Source organism: Hydra vulgaris, chromosome 13 (genome assembly GCF_038396675.1).
Source record: "Hydra vulgaris chromosome 13, alternate assembly HydraT2T_AEP".
In the NCBI taxonomy this organism is placed as follows: domain Eukaryota; kingdom Metazoa; phylum Cnidaria; class Hydrozoa; order Anthoathecata; family Hydridae; genus Hydra; species Hydra vulgaris.
This window is the reverse complement of record NC_088932.1, coordinates 2987501-3009193: the sequence shown is the minus strand read 5'-3', so window position 1 is coordinate 3009193 and position 21693 is coordinate 2987501. Positions and strand designations below refer to the sequence as shown.

Genomic DNA, 21693 nt, shown 5'->3' with positions numbered 1-21693 from the left:
GGTGTGCATATATTATGGACCCATCAGAAATTTATCAATCAGTTTCCTTTATGCAAGATGGAAAATAAATGTAAATAAAATCAAAGACTCATCAAGAACATTTTTAAAGCATGCCAAAACATATTGAAAAGGTACTTAAGAATAAAGGGCATATAAATATAAAATAAATTTTTAAAATTATCATTTTTACCTATTTTATCATTTTTTCTATTTTTCTATTTTTTACCCCTTTGTTATCCCTTAAATCTTGATTTTTTGAAGAAAAAAAAAAGCAAAATCTCCATTCTATATATATATATATATATATATATATATATATATATATATATATATATATATATATATATATATATATATATATATATATATATATATATATATATATATTTAATATATTTAAAATATGTATATATACATATTTTTCATTTTAAAAGTATTTTAGGCAGTAAAATTTAAAATAATTTTTTTATAAATTAATAATTGTTTTTAAAATTGTCATATAATTTTCCTTCGTTTGAGACCCAACATGATATAAATGACTTTTTTTTTTTGCTGATATTAGGAACCTGTCTGATATTTTAGGATCTTGAACGACCCATAAAAATACTTATTCAAAAAAATGTTAAATCCAGTATTTATTTATTATATAAAACGCATTTAAGAGTTCAGAGCTGACATTTACAAAAAATGTTGTTTTTAGTGCCACCCAATTTTATAGTACCCAATTTATAGTATTTATAGTTTTCAAATTTCTTTTTCAGTTTTTTTTTCTCTCTTCATAAGCAAAAGGTTCCGAGTTCGATCCCCGTCATATCCCTGGAACTACTGCACTCAACTTGTTTCTCCGCGCAGCTGCCTTGTTCGTTAAGGTTTCGGAGTTATAGAGTTGAGAGAGGGTTTTAACCACAAATAAGTAGCCTCTTTGTCTGTAGTGGCCTTCTCGGCCTTGAGGAGGTGAATTAACAAAAGAAAATTAAAAAAAAATGTACATTTTGGATACAAAAAAAAATGTAATTTAGATTAAATAACAAAAAAATATGTGCGCATTTCATTTTTTTGTTATATAATCTATAGATTGATATTTACAAAGCATGTTATGAAACTTAATACTTGTCTATGAATCCTTTCAACTCTAAAAGAGCTTTGATACGTTTTGGCATACTATTTATGCACTTTGAAAGTTAATTTTTTTGCATCTGGATCTCAAAGCCATGCTTCAATCAGTTGTCTGGATCTTAATGCCATATTTGGATCTTTAACCATAAGGAAACCACTCTCATATCTGCGGAATCATCATAGTTTGTAAGACTGTTTTATACTGATCTTGTTTCATTGTCTCTTGTACAATCTAAAGTTATTCGGTACCCCTGCTCAATATACATGACCAAACCATTATGGAAGCTGGGTGCTTTACAGTGTTTACAATGCATTTGGATTCTGCTGTTCTCCTAGTTTTTTTTTCTAAAGTCTCAAGGTAGGTTCATTGCTGACTAAAACCTGAATAAAGCTGTCAATATTGACTTTTCAAGATTGATCTTTCAAATATTAGTAAAATCAATCAGGGTAAGATATTTATGCAAAAGTGTTTTTTAAAAATTTTTAATATTAAAATATTATTTGCTAGTGTCTGTTAAAAACAAATAGAAAATTTACCTTATTCCAGTCATCTTGAAAAAAAGAAGAGTAATTCTTAACCCAGGCAAGATGTTTTTAATTAATTGCTGGCCTAAGTTTTAGCTTCAGATATTTTCTACACTTAAATCATAACTCATAACTTCTCCTTTTTTGTGAAACATTGATTCCTTGGTCTTTCAAAATGCTTTTCAGTTTTATTCCTGGCATTTTACAATTTTGTTTGATTACTTTTTTGATTTTTCTTTAATCTCTACCACATGTTATTCTTTTTCGACCACAGCAGCCTGTCCTCTCTGTACTACTAAGTTGACCCCCATTTTGAGTTTGAAACTTTTTCTTCTAGCTGTAGCCTGCAAGACATTGTCAAGTTTGGCAATACTTCTTTGAGTCTGATCTGTTTCTTGCAGAAGATCATCTACTATAGTTAATTTACTTGGGGAAACATAACATTTTACCCATTAATAATCTAAAAACAACCGTAACATTCAATGAGTTATTATGTGACTGCGTGATTTTAAAGTATACAAAAAAGCAGCTGAAAATTAATTATTTAAGTTATAACGACAGCCTACAATGTGGGTCTCTAAAAATGACTTATAATTTGAGTTATGATAGATAAAATCAACTTGAAGTTTTTAATTTTATATTATTAAAATTTTTAAAAAGTTTAAAAAAAATATATTTTATAAATGTTTCTAATCAAAAACAAAAATGAATGACAGGAAGTTAAATTACACATGAACAGCTAAAGTAAACACCAATAACCTCTACCTATCAAAGAAAATTCAAAAAACAAACAGATTTTGGAATTTTTTTTTTAGTCTAATATTTTAAGCAGGTACTGTATAGATGCGTACATACATACATACCTACATACATACATACATACATACATACATACATACATACATACATACATACATACATACATACATACATACATACATTCATTCATATATGCGCACATACGTATGTACAAATGTGCACTTAGTCTTTTAAATGAGTGTTTATTAATATAATCAAGAAAGTATGAATGTTACACAATTGTTACACAAATTTCTTTGCTTTTTTGGGAAGTTTTATCTTTTGTTTTTTTTATTTATTGTTTTTTACGATTTTTAACTTTGTTATATTATTATATGGGTATAATTTTTTAAATGTGCAAGTATATAGGTTTAATATAAAAAAGGCGAAAGATAAAAAGAAGAATAGTAATGAAAAATTTATTTAGTGCAAAAATGTTACATGCAAAATAAAACAAATAAACCGGTCAAACAAGTAAACCGGTCATTTTGATTTCTACCAAAAACATAGTTTATGTACCAATGAATTTAGGATGCCAGTTCCAGAAAATGAAGGAACAATAAAGAAAATTTTAAAAATATTTACTTTAGACAGGTGAATATATTATATATTTCGGAGTTTCACAATGTAAAGTATTTTTCTTTTACTGTGAATAGAATAAAAAAATTATGCAGTGATAAGTTATTGTCTAGTTATTTCTATACCTTTTGCTTTCTGTATTTTTAGCGAAACTGGTTTGCGTCACCCAAAGGCTTTGTTAGTAGATCAATCAATTTTAGCTGGCTGCCTAGCAGGGTTTTTTATTGGTGGTAGGATTGGTGGTCGTGTTGGAGCAGTTGAACATATTGAAAATACAAAGTTAGAAGTTTACCAATCAGTCACTCATGCACATGTATGTATTATACTGTGTAGGGGAGACAATTTTAAAAAAAAAATTCTCATTAATTTATAATATTATTGTTATATTGCATAAATTTATATAATTTATGTTTAATATAACAATAAAAAGTGTATATTCTTTAGTTGCTATAATAAATTTACCTACAATAAATATAGCACTAAAAATAATTATTGTTAACTTAATGTAAACTTAATTTAATATGAAATTCTGTGTAGTATACAATATATTATAATACAACATTTTACGGTAATTAATATAATACATATACAACCCTCGGAATTAGGGTTGGCATTCGCTAATGCCGACCTAACTGCAGACCTGAAAGTGTTTGAGGTCGGCAAAAAGTTGCCGACCTCTTTTCTATGTTTTATGGTAAGACCTTTGTATCAAATGATTTTTACCGACCTGATGCCTACCTAAAAGATAGAGGTTTTTCCTAATTCCGAGGGTTGCACATATAATAATAAATATAATACAACATTTTATACAAAATATTATTATTTAATATTTTAAATATATATGGGCTATTCCGCAAGAATGGTGGTTGTAACATTTGATACTCTTTAAGCTATTAAAAATAAACTGAAAATGGAAATGACTTGAAACTTTCCAGAAATGTGAAATACTATCATATAATTTAGTATGCTAAAGTTACAGGATTAAAGTCTTAAATTTTTTTCAAAAATTAACTCTACATAGCATGATAGTTTTAGCTTTTACTTTTTACCACTTCTGAAAAAAAAAAACTTTGTCAGACTTAATGCAGCTAATGGCATGGTAAAAAAAAAATCATTTTGTGTGTGTATTTAGCACATATTGATATTATATATGCTGCATTTCACTTTTACTTGAAATTTTACAAGCATTTTTATGTTTTTTTTATTGTGACAATAATAACCGTGATGGTTGTAACGAATAATCCAATATTAAAAAACAACAAATAAAAGGATGAAATCAATGGTGTAAGAAAAAAAGTATAAATGATTATTAAAAATCATATAAATTATGTTAAAAAAATGCACTATATCATTATCAAAGTTCTCAATTATGGCTTTATACGATTTTATTTGATACAATTTTCAACGGTACACAACAGCACTGTAAATAAGCGTCAAAACATGTTTATACAACCCTTACAACTTTAAAACCATGCTATGGTATGATAAAAAGATTTTTTAAATAACCCTTTTGCTTAAAAGTATTTTTAAATAGTTATAAAAAAGAGTTATGGAGTTTAGTATGTGCTTTCATAACTTTTTTGCTTTTTTTTTTTTTCCCTCTTTCTTGTGGAATTGCCCTATATATATATATATATATATATATATATATATATATATATATATATATATATATATATATATATATATATATATATATATATATATATATATATAAATATATATATATATATATATATATATATATATATGTATATATATATATATATATAAATATATATATATATATACATACATACATACATACATACATACATACATACATACATACATACATATCAGGGCTGTGAAGTCAGAGTCATGGAGTCACGACATTTTTAGCGGAGTCGGAGTCGCTAAACAAAATCACAACCCCGACTCCAATAGTAAAACTTTTCGGTATTGCATGTGCATGTACAAAATATTCAATTAACCTTATATTCATATTAAACCTTCAAAGAACTTTTCATAAATATTTTTTAAAGAATTCAAAGAGTTTTTCAAAAATTTTGCTTTAGAGTTGGAGTTGGAATCGGTACTTTATTTTATGACTCCACACCCCTGATATATATATATATATATATATATATATATATATATATATATATATATATATATATATATATATATATATATATATATATATATATATATATATATATATATATATATAATATATTTATATATATATTTATTTATATTTATACAGTGTCTCAAATTATATCAGACCAAACAATTTTTAAAATATTTTTCCTAAAAAAGTGCCAAGTTTTCAGTCCTAAAATAAAAGTACTAAGGTCATTTTTTATTGTCAAAAAAACACATTTTAACATCTAGGCATTGATTTGACCAGGCATTGATTTTGTTTCTTCTGGTTGAATCTTTTCCCAGGCTTCTTCAATTGCCACTTTGAGGTTCTTTTTTTTGGAAAATGACTGATGTTCAATTTTTCAGTCCAAAATTTCCCACAAATGTTCAATGGGATTAACCCTTTCGTGCCGAAGGCGCACATATGTGCGCCTTGGACATACCAATCAAAACACCTCTTTAAAAGTTAGTTCAACCCTTTTTAGTCTTAAATAATAACCTTTTGTGCTTGTAGACATATAAATTGAGCTTACGAAATTTGGAACTTTCAATTCACGGATAGCTTTAATGTTTAAAACACTAAAGATAATTGACAAAAATATATGTAGTTGTTAGACGTTTTCAGTGCAGATGGCTTTGAGAAATAGGATTATAAATGATCCGAATGAAGCTCTTCGAATCCTTGATGAAATGGACGATGTTAGTGATTTGTCTTCTGAGTCTTCAGAGTCTGATGACAACGAATTCCAAGAGAATAAAACTGATATTTGCTCAACAACAGCTCCATTGACTATGGCATTGTCAGCAAGTCGGTCATCATCATCAGAAATAATTTCATCTTCATCATCTGAAGAATATGTTTTTTCCGAAGATGATTCAACAGAAAAAATAGGTGTGGATTTTTCTATTATTAATTCAGGAACTAATAATAAAGGACTCTATACAATAGCATTTGCTGATAACAATGGTACTGTAAATAATAAAAGAAAAATCCGTAAACAACAAACAAGTAAACAACTTCATACCATTAAGACTAAGAAGCCTAATATTAGTAAAGATAATAGAGAATGGAAAAAAATTAAAACTATTAGAACTATTATTCCATTTATAGCAACACCAGGACCAACATTTAGAAGATCTGTAATACCTAATTGTGATGGAAATATCAAACCAATCCATCTCTTTGAGTTGTTCTTTGATAATGCTTTAATACAAAAACTTGTCGCTGAAACAAATAACTATTATTCAAGAAGGTTACAATCTTCTCCGATAAAGCATAGAATGTTATGGGTTGATGTTACATCAAATGATATCAAAGTATTTATAGCAATCTGTTTAGCCATGGGAATGTTAAAACTTCCTCGTATCCATGATTACTGGAGACAAAAGCAATGGTTTTTTGCTATTTCATCTTTTAGTAAAGTAATGTCTCGTGATCGATTTAGACAAATTCACCGTTACCTTTATTTTTGCAACGAGACAGCTGCAATACCAAGGGGTAATGAAGGTTACGACAAACTTTTCAAGGTACGTATGTTGCTAGATGACCTTTGTCCTAAATTCAGAAATCTTTATAAACCAAAAAGAGACATTTGCATTGATGAGAGTATGATACCTTTTAAAGGAAGAATCTCTTTCCGACAATTTATTCCAAGCAAACGTACAAGATTTGGAATAAAAGCTTGGGTAATGGCAGAGTCAGCTACCGGTTACATATCAGAATTCTTGATTTACACTGGAAAAGATATTGATGGACTAAAGGACCATGATCTTGCAGGAACTGTTGTCCGTCAACTAACCCAACATGTTTTAAAACAAGGATACCATCTATATTTAGATAACTATTACACCAAAGTTGGTTTGCTTGAGTATCTTTATGAGAATAAAGTTTATGCAACAGGTACTGCACGAGTTGATCGCAGCCAATTTCCCAAGGAGATTATAATGAAAGCAAAAATGAAGTTGCAACGCGGGTATAGTGATTGGCGAATGTGTGGTCCAGTTTTAGCGCAGGTCTGGATTGACAGCAAGCCTGTTCATATACTTTCAACAATTCACTATCCAAATTATGATGATGAAGTTGCAAACAGTACGGTATATGTAAAGCGGAAAGGAAAAAAAGGGGCAGTTGGTGGAATAAATGTTCCATGCCCCCCTGCAATTAAAGATTACAATGCCAACATGGGTGGTGTAGATTCAGCAGACCAAATCATGAAGTATTATAATTGTGGAAGAAAATCAAGTAAATGATATAGGCGAATCTTTTACCACCTATTGGAAATATGTGTTCATAATGCATTTGTATTAGAGTCTTGGTTTACTGACCAGCGTGCCCGCAGTCATCAAAGTTTTCGTGAGGAACTTATTGATCAATTAATAGGAAGTACTAGATCTAAGAATAGTGGGAGACCTAGTAATTCAAATGAACACATTACACTACGACATACAAATGTTGGAGTTCATAAACCTTTGGTGAACGATAAGCCAAGAGATTGCAAAAATTGTTCTGAAAATGTTCAAAAAACTACTTTAGTTGGTCAGTCCCAGCGCCATTCAAAAGGTATTCGTAGATCACATGTTTTTTGTTCATTATGCAATGTCCATTTATGCCTTGATTCAGTCTTTAATTGTTGGAATATGTGGCATTCATAGTTTTATTTTTAAATTTATATATATATAATTACTTGTGTTGACTAAATATAATAAATAAAATAGCTTGAAAAATTTTTCTTTGCTTTAAACAAAGTGTGGGCTTGTTATTTTCTACTTATCTAAATAAGGAAAGTATCCCATTAAATTAGTTACTTTTCCTTATAGGTATTTTTAATATTTTTATTGAATAACAAAATTAGGTAAAAAAAAAAAAAAAAAAAATTTACGTCACCAGAGAAAAATGTAATTTATTTATTTTCTAGTTATCTATATTAGAAAAAAAACCCATCAAATGAAAGGTGAATAAATTTTGCACCGTTCTACAAGCCTTTAATCACTTCTAAAACAATATAGCTAGCTATTTGAAAGGCTTCATTAGCAAATATTTAAAAGTCGCAATGCTACTTCATCAATATGAAATAATGTCGACGTCATCAGTTCAATTTTTTTACTTTTTTAATTTAATTTTCGGATTCTGAATTTTGCCTGCTTTCCAATAATATATACTTTGTTTAACTTATTTTGTAAGGAAACCCATCTATTTAAGTGTTTACGTGGCATAGTATTGCGTTTTTTAAATCGCCTAAATAAATTCCGGTATGAAAGGGTTAAGGTCCAGTGATGGTGTGGACCATTCCAGGTCATCAACATTATTTTCAGCAAACCATTCCTTAGTTTTTATGGCAGTATGCTTGGGATTATTATCTTGTTGAAATGTAAAATCAGATCCTAGCTGAAGTTTTTGAGCAGATGACTTCAAATTTTGTTTTAATATGTTTTTGTATTGCACCTAAGCCATTGTGGTATCAATAAATAAGAGTTTTATGATACCTTTCCAAGCCGTTGAACCCCATTCCATCACATTACTGCCACCATGCTTGACAGTTCCTCTCACGCAATTTAATTTTAGGCTTATCCAGCTTTTCTCCAAACTTTATGGGCTCCATCAGATGATTTTAATTTAAATTTCAATTCATTGCTTCACAGGATCTTTTTCCAGAAACTTAACAGCATGTTTTTTGAACTTCATAACAAACTCCAATCTTCTTTGTACATGTTTCTTACTGATATATGATTTATTACGAACAAGTTGTCCTTAAAATTCTTGGTCTCGGATACAATTTCTGACTGTCTGATGGGATAATTTGATTCCATAATCCTCTTCAGCTTGCTCAACAAGTTTTGGAGCAGAAATAAACCAATTTTTCTTGACTTGTATAATTAAGCTTCTATCAAAACTCTTTGAAGTCTTTTTTTTTGAAACCTTTTATTATTGTGATATTTATTTTATAATATCACAATAAATATTATGATATAATTTTATTATAATGATTTTATCTTTATCTTTTTGCAACAAAAAGAAGACTTTTAAGAGTTTTTCTGAGCAACAGTCCATTTATTTCAACAGTGACATTTACCTCCAGCCATTTTACTGAAAAAAACATAATTTAAGTTTTTTATTATGCAATTTCATTAATTGTAAAAAAATTTGCTAAAAAATTCAGTTTTAAGTGTTTTAAAGAACAGAAAAAGTTTAAATACTTTTTTTTTTAAAAAAAGTTGTTTTTATTATTTGATAGATTGCCTGCCTCAACCAAACCCTCAGTCGATGTTGTGGCACTTCTTTGTAGCAGCAGGCTATAAGATAGTCAATTTACCAGCACTCCCATGTAACAGCAGGCCATAAGATAGTCGATTTAGCAACACTCCGCTCATGTTTTACAGTAAAAAAAAAAAACAAAAAACATTCAGTATGTTTTTAAAAACATTCAGTATGTTTTTAAAAACGTTCAGTATGTTTTTAAAAACGTTCAGTATGTTTTTAAAAACGTTCAGTATGTTTTTAAAAGCGTTCAGTATGTTTTTAAAAACATTCAGTATTTTTTTAAAAGCATTCAGTATGTTTTAAAAATGTTCTTGTCTTTTAATTTGCGTTTTTGTGGTTTTTTCAAAAAACAATAAATTTAATCAGTTTCCTCAATTAAATTAATGTGTTTTGCTATAATCTAACCTTATATATGTCAAATCAGATGTCATAGAGTAGCTTAGTGTTGTCTTTTACAACAAACTGTAAGTTAAAAACCTTTACTGAGGAATATATATATATATATATATATATATGTATATATATATATATGTATATATATATATATATATATATATATATATATATATATATATATATATATATATATATATATATATATATATATATATATATATATATACAGATGAATCCATTAAGTGAAGTTTAAGTGACATATTATATTACATATAGTTTGAGTGATGTATTACAGCCTGAGTATTACAGCCTAGACTTTCATAGCTTTTCTTCATATTCTTTATTAGAAATTCTACTGCCATGCTACTTTCTGAACTTGTGTCAGAGTGTAATGTGTCAAAGTCCTGATTGAGTAGCAGCTTAACTGTGGTCCAATGAAACACCTTCTGTTACAATTGCAGAACTCAATTTGGGAAAGTTCATTGCATCACTATCTTTGTCAAGTACTTTTACAAACTGTTTGATGAGGCCTATTTTTATATGTAAAGGTAGAAATGTAATCTTGTTTGCTGAAACAAGTGGAGAATCAGCAACATTCTTTAGTCCAACAGTTAAATCACCTTGCTTAGACCATACTTTCTCTTTGTAATGGCTATGTCTTGCTCGTGAATCCCAAAGGAGAGGAAACAAGAGAACTTAGTGTATCCTGCTACAAGCAGAGTTGTTCAGTTAGGATTACACTGACTTTCAGATCAACACATATAATCCACTTATGCTTATTATACTGTATGGCATTTATAATATTTTTCAGATTTTTTGTTGGTTTTCTTGCATGATCAATGAATATACAACAGGCACGGATGCCAATATGTAACAATATAGCTTTAACACTTGTTTTTGAGGCATCAGTAAAAAAGATGTCATTCTGTAGAATTGTATTCCTGTTCAAAGAATTGAAATGTATAGGATAAAGTGATATTCTATCACTTTTTTGTAACAAGTTTTTCTCTTTTAATCCTGATGCTTGCAGCTCACTATGATTTTTAGTGCAGTGTTCAATCAATTGGAACATTTACACTGTAAAAAAAAATCTTCACAACATAAAAAGCTGAAGTAGTTGATTAATATTAAAATATTTTCAAACTGCAAAATATTATAAAGGTCAAAAGTTTCTGAAGCCAGTGTACACTGAATAAAAAAGAAAATAAGTTAGGGAACAAATTAAACCCAAAATGAAAGAAAAGAAGTGGCAAAAAGCTTTTTTTTTCCAAGGTCAGAAAGATTTTAAAAGAAAATTTTCCAGGAAGATTTGCTACTTCAAAACTGGTAAAAGTGCAACTCTACTATGCTCCAATGTGAATGTTTCTATGACTGTTTGGAGAAAACTAAAGGATTTAGGTTTTAAGACCTGCTAGCTTGCCAGAAAACTCAAATTAACAGCTGCAATGAAAGCAAAGCATCTGAAGTTCTAGAGATCAGAAAGTTGGTATTACTTTATCTCAAATGATGCATCATGTTCTAAAAAATAAAAAAAGGCTAAATAAATATACAGATGTTTACAATGATATTTAAAATGTTTAATTTATTGTTAATTTTTGCTTTGTTGATGAAAGGCTGTTTGTGTGGTTGTTTCATCCTATCTGTGTCATTCCAACTGTTAAGCAAAAATGATGATCTTGTCAGTCATCAATGGCAAATGGATATCTGTGTGTGGTAAAAGGTATAATGAGACAAGATCATTACAAGAAGTCCTAGTTGAAGTCCAGAAGTTGATTGCACAGCTCAGAGAATGATTTCTAAAGAGGGACCATTTATTTTAATTTAAACTTTTACAATATTGTAATGATTATAAATGTTGTAATAATACAGTGACTATTTTTAGTAAATAAAAAAAAAGATGTTAATTATGACCTTTAGCCCATAAATGCAATGATGCCCCACTAATTTCTATTTTAGTATGGTGTCATCAATGTTTCTTTTTATTTGTGTATACAGTAAAATATCACTTTTGATATCATATTGAAAAAGAGATATCATATTAATATCATATTGAAATATATAAAAACTGGTAAATAAGATGCTGATAAATATACATAAAAGAGATCCCACACATGAGAAAGGTAGATAAAAAAATTGTTTTCATCGTTAATTTTTTTTTCTCTAAAACTAATAATATTTAAATTTAAATGAAAATTGTGCAAATCCGCAGGATATGTATACAGTTTGTTTATTTTGATCACAACCCACCATTTAATATAAGTACACTTATTTTTGTTTATTCCTCAATATGATGATGTAAGATATCATGTTATCATGTTTTGTATCAACCTACTGTAAAAATAGTGTAATATTTATTTTTCTCAATAAACTTTTTTTTTTATCTAAGAGACAATACCATGGTAGAGTTATTTTGGGATTTGTAAAAAATGGATGCAAGTTTGGTTGGAGAGCTGGCTTATTCTCAGGGTTCTACAGGTATTTATAAACTTTACATTAACTGCTAGGGGAATAGATTTTTTCTTTTTTCTTAAATGCACCCTGAAACAATAAAACTTGAAAAATTTTTTAATAAACTTTGTTTTAGATTTGGACTAGTTAAAAAAAGAAATTCTTTGTTCTAAACAAAAACTAAAAAGCATAGAATAAGCGCTCTTCATAGTCATCTTCAATCATAGTGTTCTTCCTGTTAGCCATATAAAGGCAGTAAATTTTGTAATATTAGCCATAAATAAGTTTCAAGTTAAATTACAATATATTTATAAATATATTAATAGAATATTTATAAATATATATTGTAATTTAACTTATACTGCATGTTTAAAAAAATATATTTATAATATATTATAAATATAGTATTCTTTATTTAAAATAGTTTAAAAGTTATTCTTTTTCCTATATTCTATTCTTTATTCTTATTTTTTTTCATAGTTTTGTCATGGTTGTTTTAAGTGAGATAACAAACACCAATGATAACGTAAACCTAATTGGTGCTGCAGGTACATTAAAGATATTTTTTGAAAAGTTTATAATATTTAGTTCATACTTTCACTGTCATCATTGTTGATATATGCAAGTGATATATGCAAGTGATATATACAAGTGATATATGTTGATATATGCAAGTAATATATGTTGATATATGCAAGTGATATATGTTGATATATGCAAGTGATATATGTTGATGTATGCAAGTGATATAAGTTGATATATGCAAGTGATTAAGTGTTCACAATACTATTCTGTAGCTTTTTTTAATTTTTATTATAAGAACTAATAATACCTAAATTCTGACTGAGAAGAAAATGAATATAATTAGCCAAATTCATTTGACGCGGTCCGCACACTTATGTTTACGATGTAGGGAAAAAAATAAAAAATGGTAGCTTCTCAGTTGGATAAATAATTAAAAACAAGTGTTCTACATTCTAATATTTATACTTTTTCTGGCTAGATTTTTAAAACCCTTCAATTGTGTTGTGCTTCTGCTTTGTGTTTTATAATAATTTTAAATCAAAAGATTCGAATGGTCTACTCAAATTACTATTGTTTACCAAGATCAGAAAATGTACAAAAAATCTATATAAAGTTGTTTAAAACAAGTTTATAAAAAGAGAGATGTTGTTTAAAACAAGTTTATAAAAAGAGAGATGTTGTTTAAAACAAGTTTATAAAAAGAGAAATGCAAACATTTTGCCAGACATTATTCCAGTTAAACAATATGAAAAAAGATTAAAAGGAAACTAAAATAAAACTTGAATCAATCATAAAAACAAAGTGATATGCTGAAACAAAAATACAATTCAGCAAAGAGAAAGTTATAGTTAAAAAAAAATTATATATAGAACCCTTCATATATACAATTTCAAAAATAAAATTTTCAAAATGTTTAAATTGTTTTCATCTCGAAAAAATTACAATGGGAACAAACTTTAAGTTTTTTATAAATTTCCTTAATGGTTTTCACATAACAAAATCAGATTGCCAAATATGACTTTTAACATAACAAAATTAGATTGTAAAACTTGATTTCAAGATAATTTTAGTTTTTCTTCTTATTTCCAACCATATATTGAATTTACTGTTTCTTTAACTATGACTTATTATTATTATTATTATTATTATAATGTATTCTTTTGTCTAATTTAAAAATGTTTGATGTATTAGTCTCTAGCAGGTATGATTAAAAAACACTAAGTTTTGCATCTGCACACTAAATCTGTAGCTGGCATTGGACATGACATTGAGGAAAATTTTCTACTTGTTATTTATGGCACAACACAATCAACACAGTTTTGAGTTTTCTAGTCTAACAAACTTCTTCTATCAGGGTCACATATCTTTATCAGGGCTACAACCATATTTATTTTTGATTAGGCTAATAAAGTATAGGCATTTTTCAACTTTAGCTTTAGAAATAAGTTTTCTAATAATTTACCTTTTTGAATTTTGGCCTAAATGCCTAGATGGCCTAAATGGCCTAAATAGATTAGTTAGGCCTAAATAGAGAGATAAGCCTAAAAGGTCTAGGCCTGGTGTAGAGGCCTGGTCTTATTTTCAAAAACATTCCAATATAATATAAAACTTTAAAAGTTTCCCAAAAAAACAAAGCAAATTAAATAGTCAACCACCTGTAATTTTATGTTTTCTGTAATCATGCCTTTTTTGTGTGTTTTGTTTTATGTTTATGTAATTAATGACACATTGTTTTGGAACCATGCGGTTACTAAGGTCAATATTTACAATACCAGTATCAAAACGCTGTCTATTAATGAGAAATATGCTATTCCTTTTAAACCTTTATAAGTGCTTTGTACATCAGTATTTTCAGTGTTATTTAGGATGATATTAGCGACAATTTTGGTATTATTTTTAAAAGTGTTATTTTTTCTCAAGTATTATTATCATTTGAATCTTCTATGAGTTTATTGATATAGAAGCCAATGTTTTCAATTTTAGTGTTATCTATAAGTAATATTAAATCAAATAATGAGGTATTAAAACAAATACAATCTGATTAAACAAAGCCAGTTCTTTGTGAATATTTGTAATGTAAATGTTAACAGACAGATGATTCGCGTTCAAATTTCAATTTCATCAGTACAAAATAAACACGTTACAGCTAAACAGCCATTTTTTTAAAGTGTCATTTCAATTTTTAAACAATTAATTATACATCTTTTTAAAAATAGTTTAGTTCTGGATCTGCTGATATAGCAATTATGTCATCTCTTTTTTGATTTTTTAAGGACTCAGTTATTTTTAAAAAATGGTTACACTTTGTAGCTGTTCTATGCAAGATAGAGCCCAAATCTTTTCTTTTATAGTTTTCATTGCAGTTAGTATTTAATCATTATTGTGTGTAAAAAAACACAAAAGTGAAAGTAAGCGAAAGTGCACAACTTACTAGAACTAACAGGGCAACTGCAATTTTCTATATCAGGATTAAATCAATCAAAAAAGAAAACAACTGATCTCAAATAAGCACTATATAATTTTATACTCTTAGATTTAATGCATGCAAAATTTAACCAGGTAACTATTTTAACTTTGTAGCATTCTTTATGCTTTTTCAGGAAGCCTGCAGTTCCCTTCCTTTTTATGGTAAATATATTTGTAAATGACATCTTTACTAATTTTCTTATTGTAAAATATCTTGTTTGATGACCATTCAGCTTCAATTTTAGGTATTTTAAGTGAGACTGCATTGAAAATACAGGTTTGCTATTCAATAACAATATTCAATAGCCTATTAGGCTTCAGTTTATTTTTTAGCTTTAAATAATATAAACATGTGGTAATTCCTTGAAAGTATCACATATAACTCTTTTTCTATCTTTTTTAATCATTTACATTTTTAATCATGATAAATTAGAAACTCATAGCACCGGCGACAGTATTGTTTAGTTGATTTTTTTTAATAACAAAGTAACCATCTTTACTTTTTTCCCTACAGCGAATTATCATTGAATTATCACCGAGACCAGGCCTCTGAAATGAATTTGGCTAATAATCAAAATTCATAAAAGTATTGTTTATTCTGTGATACTAACTTATAATAATCAACTTCTTCACACAGTGGTCTAGTTTTTTAATGTTTTTAACCTAAAGGTCATCTAACCTAAAGGTCATCTAACCTAAAGGTCATCTAACCTAAAGGTCATCTAACCTAAAGGTCATCTAACCTAAAGGTCATCTAACCTAAAGGTCATCTAACCTAAAGGTCATCTAATCTAAAGGTCATCTAACCTAAAGGTTATCTGACCTAAAGGTTATCTGACTTAAAGGTTATTTGACTTAAAGGTTATCTGACCTAAAGGTTATCTGACTTAGAGGTTATCTAACCTAAAGGTTAAAGGTTAAAAGGTTATAACATCTAATTAATCAGCTTCTACTTAATTGACCTACTTTTATCAAACTTGGATTGGTATTAGGGATGTAATTAGAAATAACTGATTTGGTACTTCCAGAGGTGTTCTACCACTAGCCTTATACCGCATTTACAAAAAACTGTACTAAACTTTATCAGGCAAACTAGATGGATTAAAATCCTGAGGTAATAAAATATTTTTTGAATTTTTATTTAATTACTTTTAGAGGAAACAAAATTTTCTACTGACTTGGAGCTAAAGGTTTACTACCTCTTTTAAGCAAGACAGAAAATAAAAATAAAACATACCATACAATAATACTAACATGCTTTGTGCAAAATTTAACAGTTTTAATTAGTTTAGTTGTTATGTTAATATTTTCTCAATATGTTAGTCGTTAATGTTTTCTCGATATGTTAGTCATTATGTTGATGTTTTCTCTATATTTTAATTGTTATGTTAGTTCAAATATTGCTAATATAATTAGCCTTACTTTTTTTTTAAGCTGTTACTGGCGTTGTTTATAATTGTTTTAGTGGATGGAGGAAAATGATTGTTGGAGCAATATTAGGAACAGGGATGAGGTATTTTTTTAAAGTTAAATTTAAAGTTAAATTTTTTAACTTCAAATTACTTTCTTTGTTCAAGTTTTTGAAGTTTTTTGTTTTTAGACAAGTTTATTTTATATTTTTCAATATCATAGTTTATTGTTTAATTTATAGCCTTCCTTTTGCTGGGTTAATTGAAGCAGTTCGTTTTATAACACCTGAAGATAAAAAAGCAGATATAAACGTGTTCAAAATTCTAAATTATCAACCTGTTGTTAATGATAAGCCAACTTTACCCAGGTTGAAAAACATTTAATTTCATTATAAAATTTTAAGAATTTTTTATTTTAACATTTTTTTTACAAAAAAATAAATAAATTATTTATTTCAAGTATTAATATTATTCTTATAACATTTTAAATGGGAAGAAATGATATATAATACAAATTATACTTTATGCAGATAAAATATGTTAGACTATAAAAACTGGTTTCTTTAAAAGTGGTATTTTCAATCTTTTTATTGCATTCAATACATGGTATATAATTTCAGTAATTGAAATAGATAAATTATTGCTTAAAAAGTATTTACTAAAAAACTATATGGTTGACAAAACTAATTATGTGCATAAAATATGCATTTTGCTGGGGAGACTTAAGAAACATTCCTAGAAACACAAATCTTTATGTTATCTCTTAATGCTATTTTACAGCTCTAAAAGTCAGTTTAATGATCTTTCTGAATTCTTACTACAAAATTACTTATTAAGTGCTTATAAATATATTATATTAAAATACTAAATATATCTTATTAAAAAGAAGGTAAAAGAATATGCAAAGAAGAATAAAAACTAACTAGGTGTCAAGACAAAAAAATGTTTCTCATTTTCTTAAAATGAGACCTTTAGGTGCAATTTTAGTACAGAGTAGTAAAAAGTCATCAGCCTATTCTTTTTTTAATGTTTTCTTTTAAGTGTATAGTATACTTGAATATTTAACTCATAGTTGGTAAAAAGTATACACTGAACATTAAAACATTAAATGCAAAACTGTTAAAGTCAAATACAAAACATTTTAAAAAGTATTCCAAGTCATAGGTTGCTTAAAAGTATATGGTGCCAAACAGCAACTGGTTTCCATCTGATTGATAAACTAGGAAAAGATCTTTAATCATGTGGAGAAACAGCCCAAAAATTTTAACTTTTAAATATTAAAATATTTTAACCACTTTAATTAGTTAAAACTATAAACTATAAATATTAAAATATTTTAACCACTTTAATGAGTTAAAACTATAAACTATAAACTATAAATATTAAAATATTTTAACCACTTTAATGAGTTAAAGAAAACTATTTTAATATGTTCATGCTGACAATAAAACGCATGTTATTTTTAAAGAGTATTTAATTTTATTGCAAAAAGCTATAAAACAACAATAAAACAAAATGCAAAGTTGTTTTAACAATATAAAGAGCTTGTGTTAATATAAAATAACTTTATGACACTGTTTTATTTCTGTTTTATACAGTTTATAACCTTAAAACAAAAAAATGTGTTTAAAATAAAACAAAGTAAATAAATAGAATTGTTTTGATTATCAAATTAAAACATAAAACTTTAAACTTCATATTTAAAACATGTCTAGAGACCGTACAAGTCTATAATCTATTGACCGAATGAGTAAGATCAAAGCGAAAAAAACATTAGATACCACTTTTTTTTTAATTCATTGTTTCTTGATCTAATGACTATTAAAAATTTAAGTATAATTAAGTTTTTCATTCAAATAGCATTTAAATTGATGTTTTCATTCAATTTTTTTATTCTAATTGTTTTGCAGTAAAAAGTGAAGCAAAAAAAATTTGGTTTAATGAATTGAAAATTTCCTTAATTTTAAGAATATGCTTAAATTATTTTTTTAGAAGAAAATTTCTTTGAACAGAAGTAAAATAATTTATAAATTTTAATTTTTTATAATTTAATTTTTATTTTAACTTTTGCAGCTTTTTACTGGTTTAATGTTTGCAATAGAATGTTTCTACTTTTAAAATTATTTTCAAGAAACAAAATAAATTAGCTATTCAAAACATTTACAATTAAATAATACTTTCTTCCTCACATGCACTATGTTCTAAATCTGATACTGTTATTGTGGCTAGATATATGTTTAACTTTCAACAACGATTCTTGCAATACTGGGTATTAAGGACACCGCTGAATTGAATTTATAATTATTGAGCGTTTAAATTCTTTTAAATTTTTCCAATTTTTTTTTTAATTTCAAATTTCAATCGCAAAATTATTGGAATAAGATAATTTTAGAAGGCTAAAATTCAATTGTTCAAATAGGTTTCTTCTTAAATAAAATTCCTAAAAACAATTTGCGTATTTATAGAAAATGTTTGATCTCGATATCGCTTTAAACTAAATATAAAAAATGGTATCATGTTTTTTATATTCTATTTGAGATTTCTTGTTAAAACAGTTTTTAGTTAGCAGTTTTTATTATGTGTTAACAAAATATAAGATATAAATAGAAACATTTGTATGGCTAACTTTTGCGAGTCTTTGAGTATATTAAATAAATTTAATAGTTTTTATAACTGTAAGTTACTGTAGTAACTTAACTGGTTGATTTAATTTAAAATGTAAATTTACCGTGGTGTACTTTTTCATTCAGTAAATCAAACTGAATATAACTGTAAAATAGTATTGGCTTCCACACAGAGATTTAAAGTAATTTAAATTCAAAAGCACTTTATGTTGAATAAAATCTCAGTGCAAGAGAGCATGCTTATACTTCTATTCAAAAGATAAATTTAGCGTGACCCTTAATAAAAAAGTTAGACAAAACATTACTTTTAAGAATGGCTAAAAAAATGCTAAATTAGAAAAGAAAAAAAAATTAACAAAAAAACAAAGAAATCACAAAAATATTTTTTAAAAAGAAAAAGCTAATTGTGAAAGTCTGAAAAGCAATTGCAATTCCTGATCGCAATACGCTTAATTTGAGCCCTGTACAAGTAAAGTGGTAATATCGTTATGGTAGTATCTTGGGAAAAAACCACATTGCCAACCATTTTCTCAAAATATAAGCCAAGCTAGATGTATAATGCTGATGAATATATAATGTCGATGTATTTTTAATGCCTATGAATTTTTAATGACAATGAATTTTCAATGCAGATGAACTTGGTTTTATTAGCTCAATCAATACTCTTTAAGAAAAAATAGGATTGGTATCCATTATCGAAATTGGGGAAAACTTTTTTTAAAGGCTAAAGTTAAGCCTTCAATTCACTCATGCAACTGTTGCATTACATTTGAGCCAGATTTATCCAGTTGTCAGTATGCTTGAGCAATAATGGAATGGTATGATGCTAACAAAGTTGAGTTGGTGTCTAAAATTGTTATGTATATGTGTATATGTTATGTATGTATATGTTTATATGTTATGTATGTATATGTGCATATGTTATGTATGTATATGTGCATATGTTATGTATGAATATGTGCATATGTTATGTATGTATATGTGTATATATATTAAAGCACTATCAGCATCAATTTTATTCTATTAGTTTGGATGTTGGTAACGTAATTAATGATCTTCAGATATCTCTTGCAGACCTTAATGAGATCAATTTGCCAAAAGAAGTTGAAAAATGTAAAATTGAAATGAATCAACAAGTTGAAGAGAATGAACACGGTGTTATACAGGACACCAATTTAGTAATGAACAAATGATTTTGTGTTGTGTCTTAATATAAAATTAATAGATATTCAAATGTCTTTTTACTTGAAATTTTTGCGTTTTTAATGTCAAAAAGCAACAACAACATAAAAATAAAAGCATATATAGTTTGAAGATAATGATTTTATTATACAAATATTAAAATTAATTTTTTTTTTATAGTTCATGTTCAATTTTTTTAATTTTGAATTGTTAATTATAATCTAATATAAATATCTAAAAATTAAATTTTAAGGAAATTTATATTAGGTTAAAGATAATTTTTTTTATTGTTATTCTTTTATTATAGATTAATAGAAATTTATTTTAATTAAATAAGTTTTTATTGACTTGTTTTTTCTGTTATCATTTTTTATTTACACATAATAAATATAATTGCGTATAATAAAGTTTATATGCATTTAAATTGTACATACTTATTAAATAGTATAAGTATACATATTTATACTATTAATACACACAGTGTAAATATTATCAATTGTAATACTTTATTCTTATTTTGTTATTTTTCATTCTAAACATTATTTTCTATCTGTACTTTAGTGCCCTATTATTTTTTATCTCCCCTTACATTACTATTTATTTGTATGTTTATAATGTTTTTAGTTATTTGTTTTATATCTACTAATACATTTTTATTATTCTCTATGTCTATATCTTGTTATTTTTTTTTTTATCTGTTGTATCTATACATTATCTGTTATATCTATACATTATCCGTTATGCCTATACATTATCTGTTGTAACTATACAATATCTGTTAAATCTATACATTATCTGTTATATCTATACAATATCTGTTAAAATCTATACATTATCTGTTATATCTTTACATTATCTGTTATATCTATACATTATCTGTTAAAATCTATACATAATCTGTTATATCTATACATTATCTGTTGTAACTATACAATATCTGTTAAATCTATACATTATCTGTTATATCTATACATTATCTGTTATATCTTTACATTATCTGTTAAATCTATACATTATCTGTTATATCTATACATTATCTGTTATATCTTTACATTATCTGTTATATCTATACATTATCTGTTAAATCTATACATTATCTGTTATATCTATACATTATCTGTAAGTCTATATCCTATTACTTTACATCTGTTTATTATCTCTCTATATTCACCTATACATCTGTTTATTATCTCCCTATACAAATTGCACTTGATTTTATTTCATTTCAATTTCTTTTTTA

General features: G+C 26.6%; 1 protein-coding gene across 1 annotated transcript; it reads left to right on the top strand.

Annotated features, from left to right (window-relative positions):
• The first annotated feature begins 2863 nt into the window (after nucleotides 1-2863).
• Nucleotides 2864-20522, top strand: LOC100201008 (RPII140-upstream gene protein). The gene is made up of 7 exons (XM_065815517.1): nucleotides 2864-3033; nucleotides 3166-3331; nucleotides 12186-12274; nucleotides 12728-12795; nucleotides 16673-16751; nucleotides 16890-17015; nucleotides 20299-20522. Exons 1-7 carry the CDS (start codon nucleotides 2972-2974, stop codon nucleotides 20462-20464), a joined length of 756 nt encoding a protein of 251 aa, XP_065671589.1. The 5' UTR covers nucleotides 2864-2971; the 3' UTR covers nucleotides 20465-20522.
• Nucleotides 20523-21693: the final 1171 nt, after the last annotated feature.

Coding starts and splice junctions, on each gene's coding strand:
- LOC100201008 (XM_065815517.1), top strand. CDS start 2,972: ATGCCAGTTCCAGAAAATGAAGGAACAATAAAGAAAATTTTAAAAATA. Junction 3,034..3,165: donor AAAATATTTACTTTAGACAG/GTGAATATATTA, acceptor CTGTATTTTTAG/CGAAACTGGTTTGCGTCACC. Junction 12,275..12,727: donor TTATTCTCAGGGTTCTACAG/GTATTTATAAAC, acceptor TTTTTTTCATAG/TTTTGTCATGGTTGTTTTAA.